At 36.4% G+C, this 14,437-nt stretch overlaps 2 protein-coding genes across 4 annotated transcripts in view; one reads left to right on the plus strand and one right to left on the minus strand.

Annotated features, from left to right (window-relative positions):
- The first annotated feature begins 330 nt into the window (after positions 1 to 330).
- Positions 331 to 7,861, plus strand: LOC107584099 (PHD finger-like domain-containing protein 5A). 2 transcript variants are annotated; one of them, XM_016270531.1, is made up of 5 exons: positions 331 to 397; positions 1,868 to 1,891; positions 2,352 to 2,518; positions 2,718 to 2,803; positions 7,261 to 7,861. In XM_016270531.1, the coding sequence occupies exons 1-5, from the start codon at positions 346 to 348 to the stop codon at positions 7,262 to 7,264; spliced, it is 333 nt and encodes a 110-aa protein (XP_016126017.1). In that variant the 5' UTR covers positions 331 to 345; the 3' UTR covers positions 7,265 to 7,861. The 2 variants fall into 2 exon arrangements, with proteins under 2 accessions (XP_016126017.1, XP_016126016.1); XM_016270530.1 differs by lacking the exons at positions 331 to 397; positions 2,352 to 2,518; positions 2,718 to 2,803 and adding exons at positions 5,814 to 5,980; positions 6,381 to 6,404; positions 6,786 to 6,952 and having other exon boundaries at positions 1,871 to 1,891; positions 7,175 to 7,861.
- A 424-nt stretch (positions 7,862 to 8,285) lies between these two features.
- The window catches only part of tefa (TEF transcription factor, PAR bZIP family member a), an 8,110-nt gene continuing 1,958 nt past the window's right edge, over positions 8,286 to 14,437 (minus strand). The window contains exons 1-5 of one of the 2 annotated variants that reach the window (XM_016270528.1): positions 13,385 to 14,139; positions 12,504 to 12,872; positions 12,107 to 12,315; positions 10,229 to 10,440; positions 8,286 to 10,092 (exon numbers count right to left, since the gene is read on the minus strand). In XM_016270528.1, coding sequence (XP_016126014.1) covers positions 10,080 to 10,092; positions 10,229 to 10,440; positions 12,107 to 12,315; positions 12,504 to 12,872; positions 13,385 to 13,526 — 945 coding nt within the window. In that variant the 5' untranslated portion in view covers positions 13,527 to 14,139 and the 3' untranslated portion in view covers positions 8,286 to 10,079. Of the gene's footprint in view, positions 10,093 to 10,228; positions 10,441 to 12,106; positions 12,316 to 12,503; positions 12,873 to 13,384; positions 14,140 to 14,437 lie in introns of those variants that run through there. The other variant, XM_016270529.1, reaches the window with a different exon arrangement.

Raw genomic sequence — 14,437 nt, forward strand, 5'->3', positions numbered from 1 at the left:
TGGGTTTTGAAAATAAAAGTAAATTGTCATAAGGTTCTAAAAGTTTTTTGTTATGAGGTTTTTTTCATACCCATTTTAAAATCAATTCAAAATGAAATAGAAAATTTAATTTTATATGTTGCAAAAAGTACATTTATCACAAATAGTATGAATGAGTTTCTACTAGGCTAATAGTTGTATTTAGGCCTATGTAATAACATCTATGAAAATTGCGTTGCCTTTGACTGCTCCCTTTGCCAATTATGTTACAAACGTCGTCTTTATGACGTGCATGACTTTATGACTGGAATGTTTGTTTGGAATTTGCCCAGTGTCTCACTAACTGGCTGCATTCGTTCTTTCATAATGGCAAAACATCACCCAGATTTGATTTTTTGCAGGAAACAGGCTGGAGTTGGTAAGACTTTCTACCTATCATGTATTAAACTCTAAATCTAGATCTAAGTTCAAAACCTATTTGATACATTTGTTTAACAAACAAATGTATAGTCCTCATTTGTTACCAGTTAACGGCTTAAACAGATTTGCTCTGAGAAAAACCTGGTGAAGTTTTATAGCAACAGATGGAAACACGCTTGGTCTTTTGTTTACAGTGTCCTCTGTAATTAGAAGGCAGTGTTGTCATTATCTATTTTTTACCTTCTGCTGTTTTGCTTTAGGGGGCCAAGCACTGAAGGTGCTGTAGCTTCTATTGTATCTATTGGTTTTCTTATTATTCTTCCTCCCCACTGGCAGTCTATGGCAGCCCTATAAACCATACATGAAAATGAATAACATTGGTACACTGATACAGGTGGTCCTGATTAGTAATCTGACCAATGACAGTGCCAACACAAATCCAAAAACTCACTTTTCAAATGGATATAACTTTTGGACACTTTTTTCCTAGAGAAAAGAAGTTCACAAGTTCACCAAATTACTTCAAAATGATCACAATCCAAATCTAAGACTCCGCCCATTAAATATTCAGCATTTTCCACTACTCCTTCAAAAATTGTCCAGTTATTACCAAAATTGGAACAGATGATCACTGGACAGAGCACAGAAATGACTGAACAGAATTTTGATATTGATCATCAAAAGTTATGATGATGCAAACTTTGGAGAAGAGGCTGTGTATCAGCATAACTTAGATTTATGTCTACGGATTCCTTGATTGATTCATGCAGAATCTGTGGATAAAGATTTTTTATGGGATTGGACTACCTGCTTTAAAATATATTTTAAACAACTGGACATGTCAGCACAAAATTAGGTAGGGTTCACTGAGAACATGTCCTGAAGGTACCTGACAATTTTGAATTATTTGTTTAGTTTTTTTCAAAAACACTTTGAAAACATTGTCCAGAATTTTTTTCCTCTGTGTTATTACATTCTATCATTATACTGATTTGAATGATTTATAATTTTCAAAAGATTTGCTGCTCCTGCAAATCTTGCCCAGTTTTGTACTTTGATACTTCTTTTTGTTCAAGTTATGATAATGTGAATTTAACCATGTTGACCCAAAATTAGATTAGAAGTTATATCTCAGCAGTACTTTATCTAAACAAAACTTGGTACAGTTAATCAGCACCATGATCTGAGCCAAATTTGGGAACAATGCCATCTACAGGTCATGAGATCTAAATAACGGATATAACTTTTGAAATGTTTGTCAGAAAATCTTGATCTTGGTGTCTATTGATTCCTTGTAATTTCTTGTGCTTGTAGGTTGCTGTATGTACTGTACGCACTGTACTTGTTATATTTGTTTTGCCTTTAGTGCTTAGCCCCAAAATTGCTGCTTACAGCTGTATCTGGCATTGATTCAGTTTGATCAAGTGTAAATTGTTGAATCTTATTTCATCTTTCCTATTTTTTGCAGCCATTGGAAAACAGTGTGAAAAATGTAAGTTTTGGATTTTATTGTGTTATTTTGATGCATTACAGTTAAAACATTTATTTCAAACAATGATTACTTGTCTAATATTAAATCAATTTTCATATTTGTTCACTTTACAGATGTTTGATTAAAGGAAAATTAATCACTCTTTTATGTGCATAATAAAAAATGTTTTTTTTTTACATATATAGAGACATTGATTGTTAATGGTAACAAACATTTTAAGACAGAACTCCAAGGCTATTAAGTGATTAATATATGTCACAATGGTAGAAGCCACAGTTCTGTGTGATCAGGATGTTACTGCTCTTTAACTCATTTACATTACATTTATCCATTTAGCAGACACTTTTATCCAAAGTGACTTACAAAAGAGGAAGCAAGTGCTTTGCCTTGTCTTGCTCAGAGGACTTGTGCCACCTACATCATTAACAAGTCAAAACATATCGGTTTCTTTTGTTTTTAGGTGATGGTAGATGCGTTATCTGTGACTCTTACGTCAGGCCTTGTACACTAGTTCGTATTTGTGACGAATGCAACTATGGGTCTTACCAAGGGCGCTGTGTCATTTGTGGAGGTCCTGGAGTATCTGATGCCTACTACTGCAAAGAGTGCACCATCCAGGAGAAAGACGTGAGTAACTACATTTGGCTCTGCTTAAGTATTGTTTGACTGGCTGATGCTAAGTCTATATTGCCCAGTATCAGGGATTTTTCCTCTGTCCTTGGATTGCTGTTTACTCTCATATGAATAAAATATCAAAATTATTGTGTGTTTACATGCATGGTTTTTATTAAGTTTCTGAAGAACTGTCTGTTTCATTGTTACACAGAGGGATGGCTGCCCCAAGATCGTGAACCTCGGCAGCTCGAAGACTGACCTTTTCTATGAGAGAAAAAAATATGGCTTCAAGAAGAGGTGAAGAAACGGAGCGATTAAATTTTTATTTTTTTGCAAGAGTTTTCAACTTTGTTATAAGACTTTATTTAATAAAAGGTCTTCCCTCTTAGTTTCAGCTCTTGCTTTTAGGACCTTAAAAAATACAAACATTTCTAACAATATTTTATAAACCTGTGATCTATTTATCTTTTATAAAACGGATAGTTCTGGTCCTTGATTCTGATTGGCTGATTCAGTTCGAAGCTGTTGTAAATTGCTCTACAAACCAGAGCCGCTGTGTCTGAAAGCTCTAAAATGCTGTCTTCGGAGGCAGCATTCCAAGGCAGGAAGGCATCAAGGCACGTCCGAATACAAATTCTGCTTCAATTCCTGTCTCTGGAGGTACCTTCTTCTGATCTAATTTTGAAGACAGCATAGATGTATCCTTCGCTGCCTTTGATATCCCACAATCCTGTGCGACGGTTAAGATAAAAAAATAAAGATGGTATCTGAAAGTTGCGTTTGGTGGTCAGTTTGTGTTTAAATGTAGGTTTCTGACTAACTTTTTGCACTTTTGATGTTATTTCTAGCGAGAAATCAGTATTATAATAATTAAATATTCATTTAGTTATCATCAAAACTCGTTCTATTTTGTTGTAGATCATTAAACCGTTACGCTGCCTCAGAAGCCTGTCTGAAATCAGTTTCATGAGGTGCCTTCGTGCAAAAACGCTGCCTGCAAAGTCATTGCTTCATGAGGCAGCGAGACAGCAAGTCATCTGCCAAGGCTTTCGGACGCAGCTCAACAGCTCTGCTACAAACATACACCTTTGTTTACATTTGTGTGTTGCTCCGCAACCACAACCGATTCTGAGGAACTACATTGTTTGGTGGAAGAATACTGTTTTTATTAATGTCATTACACTTTATTTGTTTTATTTTGTGAAACCTTACTATGTATATGGAATAACCGTTTTATAAAAGCAATAAGCCCCATGAAGCCGTGGTTTACAGTGAATTTATAACAGCTAAGGGGGTTTTAGGCACTCTGCTTCTTGGGGCTTATTGCTTTAATTGGATATATTGGATATAATTATATCTTTATACCATAAAAGCTATACAATAGCAGGCAGCAGTAGAATACGCATCTTAGCTAATATAATATACAAACAACAATTTCATACAGTATACAAACATTTATATAAATAGGTAAAAAAATATATATAACTCCAAGCACAGATTCATAATATATTAAATAACGCTTTACAGTAAGGTTCCATTTGTTAACATTAGTTATTCCATGGTCTGTCTAAATACTGGATTCCATTTGGCTGGCAGGTATGCAGTAAAACCGTTTAATGCCAGTTTAGTTCCAAGTCAGTTTAATCACTGTTCCATATTAATGCGCTGCTTTAATTGATGCACACAAACCCACACACATCACTCGCACTGTCGGAGAGAGAGAGAGAGAGAGAGAGAGAGAGAGAGAGAGAGAGAGAGAGAACCATTCAAAATAAACATCCCCATCAGAATTTGGACAAAGATTTTCGATAGTGTCATACTGCCTATTCCCCTGTATGGAAGCGAGATCTGGGGTCAAACGAGTAACTACACCCTTTATGGTCGCCGTGATTTTGCCAAGTAAGACATGTTCCTTGATCAACATCTTTTGTGATCAACATTACTGTCCAAAAATATAGACTAAACCCAACCCTACCCATAATTTATTCCTAAAATCAGAGGGAAATGATAGCTGATTAACAAGAGTGTAGAAGCACCTAACCCTGATTGTAAGCCTAAAACTGACATTTCCTGAAAAGTTCTCTCTCAATTCTGATTGGTTGATTGGAATGATGTTCCAGGATCAACAAGGATGTTGATCCAGGAACATGTTGTACCTGGTGAAATCACGCTCACCCACCCTTTACAAGCTCTGCATGTAGAGTTCTGCAGAAGCATCCTTCATGTCCACAGAAACACGCCTAATAATGCCTGCAGAGCGGAGTTAGGCTGTCTCCCCCTAAATCTAATCATTTAAAAAATAGTTTTAAAGTTCTGGATCCACTTAAACTCTAGTTCTGAAGATTCTCTTAATTTTAAAGCACTAAAAACACACAAAAAAAGAGTGCTCAAAAAAGTCATCTTTCTGTAATGGTGTCAGATCTGACTAACAAAGCACTCGATATCACCAACCCTGAAAAACATGGAAGAATCAAAGTAATTATGAATGAAGAGACCACGCCGAATTGAGGCAGTAATTAAAGCAAAAGGAGCCCCTACCAAGTATTGAGTACATGTAGAGTAAATGAACATACTTTCCAGAAGGCCAACAATTCACTAAAAATGTTTTTTATTGGTCTTATGAAGTATTCTAATTTGTTGAGATAAGAGAAAAGAACCAAAAGTCTTAAACTACTTCAGTTTGTGTGCATTGAATTTATTTAATACACAAACTTCACAATTTGAGTTGAATTACTGAAATAAATGAACTTTTCCACGACATAAATGAACTTTTCCACGACATTCTAATTCATTGAGATGCACCTGTACATACAGCACTGGAAAGAACAAACCAAAGACCAAAGTCGTCTACAATGTTATTTGAAACTCAACAGAGAGTACAGTCTGGCTGACTATCTGGTCTCAGTCAGGAATATAACACACAGACATTTACTGACGAAGTACAGACTGAGTGACCACCAGCTGGCCATAAAAAGAGGACGACATAAAGAATTACCTAAAGAAGAGCGAATCTGTAATGAATGGAGATCAGGATCAGTTTAGACAGAGGAGCACTTCCTCCTCCACTGTGACAAATCCTCCACTTGACCTTTTCCGGTTTATATTATTGAGAATGTAATTTTATTGGCAATATTTGGATAAGATTTCGCCATGAAACACATGTCTGATATCTTTAGAAGTACACATTTGGTCTAATACATACATACTTGCCTTTAAAAAAAAACTCTACCCTAACCCTACTCTATACCCTAAAAATGTATTGCATGACATTTTGTCACTTATGATCATGTGTTATTGCGTCCAGTAGGTGGCAGGAAGACGTTGCGGAGCCTTCAATCCAAAACCTCAGAAGAAGGAAGTTCGGAGGTCATCGCTGCATCGCCGCTAGTATCTGGCTAGCAGTCTGCGGTCGTGCTTTTATAATGGCCAAACATCACCCAGATTTGATTTTTTGCAGGAAACAGGCTGGAGTCGGTAAGGTTTCTGTTTATTAGATCTAGATTTAGAGTTTAATATCTATGTAATATAACTGCTATTTGTTTAACGAACACATTTATAGCTAACAATACAGTGAGAGTGTTCGCTAGCGCTAAAATCAGATGAATGAATAGTCAAATTAAAAATAAAATTGGAGGAGATTAATTTATTGCTTTAGGTAACCGTTAACAGCTTAACCAGATATTTACTTTGAGGAAACGCTGGTATTGTAGCAAGTTAGCAACAGATGGAAACGTGCTTGGTCGGTTGTTTACAGCGCCTCAGTGGTTGGAGGGCAGTATTGTCAGCATTTTCTAAAAACCTTTTGCTGTTTTGTCCATTTGCAATGTTTCATTTTGATACGTTGAATCTAATTTGATCTTTCCTTTCGTTGCAGCCATTGGAAGACTATGTGAAAAATGTAAGTTTTTTACTTTATTGGTTTGAAGCTTGGCCTTTTTTTTGTTTGTTACCAAGAAATCTCATGTTTTCAGTGATATCCCCCCCCCCCCCAAATATTCAATACATTTTCACATTTATTTGTTTTACAGATGTTTAGTTAAAGGAAAATTAATCACTTTTATGTGCATACTAAATAAATAGTGTCCAACAGTAGCAACAAAAAAACATCCATTCATATTTTTCCATAAAGAAAATAACAGTGTTGTAAAAAAAAATAGAACTACCATGAGCTTCAAGGCTATTAAGTGATACATATATGCTGCAATTCAGTTTGATAAGAATGGTGGTTCTTCATTGTTGCGCTCTTTAACTCGACAAATGTGTTTCTTTTCTTTTTAAGGTGATGGCAAATGCGTTATCTGTGACTCTTACGTCAGGCCTTGTACACTAGTTCGTATTTGTGACGAATGCAACTATGGGTCTTACCAAGGGCGCTGTGTCATTTGTGGAGGTCCTGGAGTATCTGATGCCTACTACTGCAAAGAGTGCACCATCCAGGAGAAAGACGTGAGTAACTACATTTGGCTCTGCTTAAGTATTGTTTGACTGGCTGATGCTAAGTCTATGTTGCCCAGTATCAGTGACGTGTAACCATATTTTCCTTTTTTCACTACTTGGGTTGCTGTTTAATCTCATGTTGAATAAAACGTCAGATGTAATTGTGTTTTTACATGCATGCTTTCTATTACGTTAAGTTTCTGAAGAACTGTCTGTTTCATTGTTACACAGAGGGATGGCTGCCCCAAGATCGTGAACCTCGGCAGCTCGAAGACTGACCTTTTCTATGAGAGAAAAAAATATGGCTTCAAGAAGAGGTGAAGAAACGGAGGGATTTAATTTGTCACAGTTTTTCCATGCAAGGGTTTTCCATTTTGTTATCACGTTGTTACAATACATTTTTTAATGCGGTGATGTTGATTATGCTGTTCTGTTTCATTTTGATACTTCTAATACTGCATACTTCTAGTATTTACCTGGCTGTTGACAACCTTTACAATTTTTCATTATTAGATGATTAGATGCCTGTTAGAATGAATGTTTGATCTCTATGAACTTTTGGACTTAGCAGCTGGAAGTATTATAGAGATTTCAAGATGAGAGACCTGGGCTTATTTATAATTAAAAGTCCAGCATTATGCACCAAATCGTTCTGGGCATTACTGGTGTTTTGGCTACACAAACCGTATCCAGTGTTTAATTCGATGTAGCTCTTGTGGCTTCTCTCGGGCACAATGTCACAGGAAGGAAAGACATTCCAAATATAGATTTTACTAGCATAAACACAATCTTCTTATTGCCTCTTTAAACACATTATTTTATCAGCAAAATCCAATATTGATCAACCGTCAAATTCATATGTATCAACATAAACCAGCTCCAACGTGTATATATTGAATAAAACTTATTTTTAGCTTGCATTTGCTCTGATTTGCTCTTAAATGTGTGCATTGGCCCATTTAAGTATAGAAATGTGATATGTGATTTTGAGATTGTATAGGCTTGCTAGGCATATGCTGGTCAAAACCTTTTGGGAATTGTAATTCAATAAATGTTAGGTAATCCTAAATGAAATGTGATCACTTCTGAAGAAAACCACCACGAATGGCTGCAATCTTTTTCAGTCTGGAGTTTGTTTGGTTCAGCTTAGTCTATCTGCATATCACACTGCCTTCTTTAGCCCCACCCTCGGTGTTATGCAACTTTTTTTTTGGCATCTGTCTGTGTTACACAACGCTCCTCTCCCATCTGAGGTTCAGTCATAATTCTCTGAGGCATCAAAGCATTTTGTGATCAAATACACTGTTGCTTATTGTTATAAATGCAGGACATGCAAGCAAGGCACATTTTTGAATTCTTTAATATGTACAACACAAAACATCTGACAACAAGATGCCGAGACAATATCTACAAGTAAAAAATAAAAACGTTCATAAGACTTACAAAGAGAATTCATTCCTCCCAAAAGAACAGTAACAATTTGAAAAACATTCAAATCTGACAAAACAAAGATTTGTTACTGCAACAAAATTGGCATCTCACTAGTTTTCTTCTAGTTCAACAGAAGAAATGCTTCTTGCCAGGAACAGTCACTATTCCTTTCAGAACAGCCATCAAACTCCGTTCCATTTTATTGTCTTGTCCCTCATCTCACATTTCACTCATCAGAAAGGAGAAATGACAAACCGTAGGTGCACTTTTAAAAAGCGCCTACAGACCACAAATATGCAAAGTTTAAACACCTGGTTTATTTGGAGTGGTTTTGTGTTTTTCAGTGTTCGATCAAAGTTAGCTTTGGTCAGGATTGTTACATATGAAAATGGACAAATGTGGTCACATGAGAGTACTGCAAAATTAAAACTAATAAAAGTCAGCCTAGTTTCCACTAAACACAATGAATGGATAACACACGATATTGACTGTTTGTGAAACTTGACTGCCTTCTTTCTTTAATGATATATGTTTCAAAATCACAGAGACGAGTTCCACAAAAAATATGTACCTAAAATGCAGGAAAGTGGCATCGCCTTTACGAGAGGTTGGAGTTTGGTTTGTGATATGTAACACACTAGCCACCCTTTATAAACAAGCGCTCTGCTGAAGTCACTTACGGATTCATATTGACTCTGATCTATGAATGGTGTGGTTCACACTGCAAAGCCATTTTTGTAAAATATTTGAAATTATCTGAAAAAATATACATATCATACATATGAAAAACTATAACGGCACTTCATTTGTTTTTCTAAGTTCTAAGCAGATACAAGATCCGTCACATGTACAGTGCTATTTCTGTACATAAACTGACCTCCATGAGTCCCATAAAGGGCAAATGACCATGGTGAAGTAAACAAGGTATGATTTTAGAGAATCTACTCACGTTATTATGAAAGACACTAAATGTAAACCAGATCTAAATATTTTTTTAAGTTTCGCAGATGTACAGAGCACATAATTCCAGCACTTGCTGACAGTAAGACAAAAAACATGTATTTTGCAGCACAAAACATGATAAATTTACAATTCCTGCTTAGTTTTTTTTCTGTTTTAACCGTTATCTGTAATGATACATTATTAATGTGATACATTCTCCCCGTATTTCAATAATGGCATCTTGTTTCTACTTTTGCAGGCAAAATGCACCAATTGGTACCCTGTACCAAATTTGCCAAAGGAATTCTTAGAGTTAAAGTAATTTTTCAGAGAAGTCAAAGATAAACATGCTAAAGATATAGAAGAAAGTATATTGAAGTCAATGCCAGTCATTTTTATGAATAAAGACAAATGACATCCAATAAACATTATTTCCTAAAACTACTTTGATATGATAAAACTTGCCATAAAACAAGAACAAGAGAGGGAAGAACTCTTTTACCTTGGTGCATTACAAAAAAAAAAAAAAGACTTAAAAAGCTCTATTGGATATACATGGGTGTGCTTTTGAACTGAAGTAAGATTAAAATGAAGGGGATATGTTGATAGTGCTTGACAGGATTTTTAAAAAACATGAATATCACTTAGCTCTACCGTTTGAATCATATATTCATTTATCTCCTGTTTTCTCCTCTTCATTCCACACCATTATTAATTTATTGCCTTTCATAAATGCAAATAAATCAATAATTGTTTAGAAGTCTTAAGCCGGTGCACTTGAAAAAGAAGAGAAAAGGTTGTTAATCACCACATTATTTACAGTACTACTTCACCTATAAGAGTTGCTGTGTTTTAACTCTGAGTGGGGCTGTTTCGATTATGTGTTTATATGCATGCACGTTTGTCCCTTACAGGGGTCCGTATTTGGCTTCATAACGTGCCACCATGTTCTTGAAGTGCCCAAAGTCCTTGCGCAACTCTGCCACTTCCTGTCTCAAAGCGGAGTTCTCTCGCTCCAGAAAGGCTGCTCGTACTGTGATCTGATTCTCTTTTAGGCGCCTGGCATCTCGTGAACGTTTGGCTGCAATGTTGTTCTTCTTTCTCCGCTGCCAGTATTTCTCGTCCTGAAATAGTGAGTGGACATAAAATCAAATGTTGGGGAACAAGATTTTTTCTCTCTCTATTTTGATAATGACATTGGTGTTGTTAGAAAATACAACTGTTAATATTCTTTTACATAACACATGTTCACATATTTGTTGACAAAGACTTAAGAATATCTCTTTACGTTTAGGGTGTATCTATAATTAAGTTTTGAGCTTCAGGCATAAACATTTGCTTGCCTTTGTTGATCAGAGTTAAAGGGATAGTTCACCAAAAATTAAAATTCCATCCTTAATTACTCGCCCTCATGTCGTTCCAAACCTGTACGACCTTTGTTCATCTTTGAAACACCAATCAAGTTATTTTGATGAAATCCGAGAGCTTTCTGTCCCTGCATAGACGGCAGCATAACTGACATGTTCAAGGCCCAGAAAGGTAGTAAGGACGTTATTAAAATTGTCCATGTGACATCAGTGGTTCATCTGTAATTTTATGAAACTACAAGAATACTTTTTGTGTGCAAAGAAAACAAAATAACGACTTTATTCAACAATGTCTTCTCTACGGTGTCAGTCTTCGATGCGCGCTCACGAGAGTACCACGACGCATGCGTGTACATTCCTCTGCCTGTAAACTACGTCAGAACACCGGCTCCTGCGTCAGCAGCACCACACGCATGCGTCGTGATACTCTCGTGATCGCGCATCGAAGACTGACACCGTAGAGAAGACATTGTTGAATAAAGTCGTTATTTAGTTTTCTTTGCGCACAACAAGTATTCTCGTAGTTTCATAAAATTATGGTTGAACCACTGATGTCACATGGACTATTTCAACGATGTCCTTACTTCCTTTCTGGGCCTGGAATGTGGTAGTACCATTGCTGTCTACGCAGGGTCAGAAAGCTCTCGGATTTCATCAGAAATATCTTAATTTTTGTTTTGAAAATGAACGAAGGTCTTACGGGTTTGGAACGACATGAGGGTGAGTAATTAATGACAGAATTTTCTTTTTTGGGTTAACTATCCCGTTAAGTAAAATGTTATACAATATTAAGGTCATATTTAAGTAAGTGCTATTTTTGTGTTTTTGAGATGTGAATATAGTTTATATTAATATGTGACCCTGGACCTCAAAACCATTCATAAGGGTCAATTTTTTTAAATTGAGCTTTATACATCATAAATAAGTACATTATTATACTGAATAAATAAGCTTTCCATTGATGTATGGTTTGTTAGGATAGGACAATATTTGGCCAAGATACAACTATTTGAAAATCTGGAATCTGAGGGTGCAAAAAAATTGAGAAAATTGCCTTTAAAGTTGTCCAAATGAAGTTCTTAGCAATGCATATTACTAATCAAAATTTACGTCTTGATATATTTACAGTAAGAAATTTACAAAATATCTTCATGGAACATGATCTTTACTTAATATCCTAATGATTTTTGGCATAAAAGAAAAATCGATAATTTTGACCCATACAATGTTTTTTTGGCTATCGCTAAAAATATACCCAAGCGACTTAAGATTGGTTTTGTGGTCCAGGGTCACATTTTAAATAAGTTTTTATTTTTATATTTTCAGTTTACACTTAGTTAGTTTTAGTCATTTTTTGTGTGTTTTTTGGTCATTTTTACCAGTTCTTTTTTAAATGTGTATACAGGTTCGACTGTGTGTTTACCTTATGTTCCTCAGGCACAAACACTTTCTTTGCTTTCTTGATCATAGGCTGAGGCTTCAGCTCCTCCTCGGAGAAGCGATGTTTGCGAGGGTCGAACAGTTCACCTCCGGGTATGCTGGACAGCACAAGGTCTGTGGGGTCTGGCTCATAGGGGACCTCTACCTCGATATCATCTGGATTAATGGGCTCTGGCGTCACACGCTCCTCATCTGTGGTGAATTAGTAAATTCCAGTAATGAAATTAAATCAAATTCTAGTAGTTTCAGACATTTTTGCTATTTCAACTGAATATGTTTAAATATCACTTTAAGTCAGATCTTCATGATAAAAAGCTTGACTGTAATGGATTACGTGTGTTGTGACAGAAAGTACACCGTGTTCTGTTTTCTCTGCTGACCTGATTTGGTGTCTGTTGAGCTAGAGCTGGATTCCGTGATTGTGACCACTTCCTCCTCACACTGATCCAGTTCCATGACTGGCATAAGAGAGATTGCTGGGGCTGTCTTGCTTGTAGAGGCTGTGGATGATATTTCAGTTGTCAGTTGTGTGTTTTCTTTCGCAAGACTCTTTTGCAGACCCTCATCCCCTGCGGCAGGAATGCCATTCTCCATGAGAAACTCCTCCAGATCCATGTATTCCAGGTGGAAGGTCTCGCCATCATAGGGAATGGTCTTTTCCCAGATGGCAGGTGTTAAGGCAGCTGATGGTCCCATTCCACTGACCCCTTCAGAGTCCACATCCTCAAAGATTTTCTCTTTATCATTTTCTGTCATATAAAAACACAGTAATGTTTTGTTCAAATTCCAAATCTGCACGTAATTTACATTAGGCAGACTGGCAATGGTCAACAGAATAAATTCACCTTTAAAAAATCAAGTTAACAATATGACTGGTACGTTCTATCAGTAATAAAAGTCTAAAAAGATGTAGGAGTGTCCATTTGGAAAAAGAAATAAAGTATCAGTTTCATCTTGTGACTGGAATAATCGGTTCTTGCAAAGAGTTTCGTTCAAATAACCGGATTAAAAAAACGATTCATTCACGAAGCGGACATCACTAGTTCGATCCAGTTTTTCGCTAGAATGCAAAGCATGAAGGCCCGTGAACCATGTTATAAATAACAAATAAACACGTTATATATTTACACAACGAGAAAAGTGTCCTGGTCTGTTTTATATTAACATACACGATGCATTCGACAATAATGCGGCGATAGAGCGAGCACAGACGGCAAGCCTCTGCGCAGCCACAAGCGCCGACTGCTGCAGAGCCACTTACCGTCATCGCCTTCGAGAAGATTCGGTGGCGGAATTTCCATGATTTTCTTTAAAACTACTGGAAAGGCAGGAGAAGGAGCATCAGAGCCTGCGTCTATCGAGACGGAAACAGGGTCCACGTCCATTTTGACCGATGCTGTCATGCCGCGCGTAAGAATAGCGTAACTTTAAAGATAACTTGAAATCCCTAACTTAGTTAAATCAGGAAAATGATAATAATGTCTTCAATGCCTTGTGTGCTAAAAACTCTAATCTGAAATCAGTTTACACCCTTCCTTTTCAGACTCTACTTCTGTGTTTGACCCAATTTTCCAGTTAGTTACAGGAGAGTGTTTTAATATTCACACGATACACTGGTTTTGGATGCGGATAGGTTGGTCGCGCTCGCTTCTCATGAATAATTAAACAGGCGCGCTGACACGGAGGTGTGTCAGTGTGTGGTTGACGGCAAAAGCGACTCCCTCATTGGTCGGTCAAAACGGTTACATATATTTTCACAAATGTGTTCGAAAAGCGTGTCTGTGACCTACATAATATTTGTGATTTTGCTGTAAAACACGTTTTATAATGCACAACTAACAGGGGAGCTCCATTAAGTACACATACGTCTCAAAAGTGGATTTACATGAACCATATATACATCTTAAAGACAATTACTAAATGTCTATTTAACATCTGACAGGATAATCTTTGATTAGTATTGCAGATGAGCACATCTAATAGACATGAAACAGGCATGTATGTGTGCTATTATGTAGAATTCACTGTTGTCAACACTGCTCTAGATGAATGTAAGTCATGTAAACAAGTTAGTTATCTATTTTATTTGTCCATTTGTAATATTGATAATTTAAGGAACATTTGTGCTGAATAAAAAGCTAGTTACATCAGCAATTACTTCAACATGTAAATGCAGTATTGAGCAGATAAATCACTGAGGTGACTTGACTCTTGTCTGGATGCTACAGGGACAGATGAGACACACGTGTGTTTATCTGCAGCAGAGTGTCTGATGAAGGAATGCTATATAAACATATTTTAAATCTTAAGTTGT

Source organism: Sinocyclocheilus grahami, unplaced genomic scaffold (genome assembly GCF_001515645.1).
Source record: "Sinocyclocheilus grahami isolate Dianchi unplaced genomic scaffold, SAMN03320097.WGS_v1.1 scaffold57.1, whole genome shotgun sequence".
Taxonomy (NCBI): domain Eukaryota; kingdom Metazoa; phylum Chordata; class Actinopteri; order Cypriniformes; family Cyprinidae; genus Sinocyclocheilus; species Sinocyclocheilus grahami.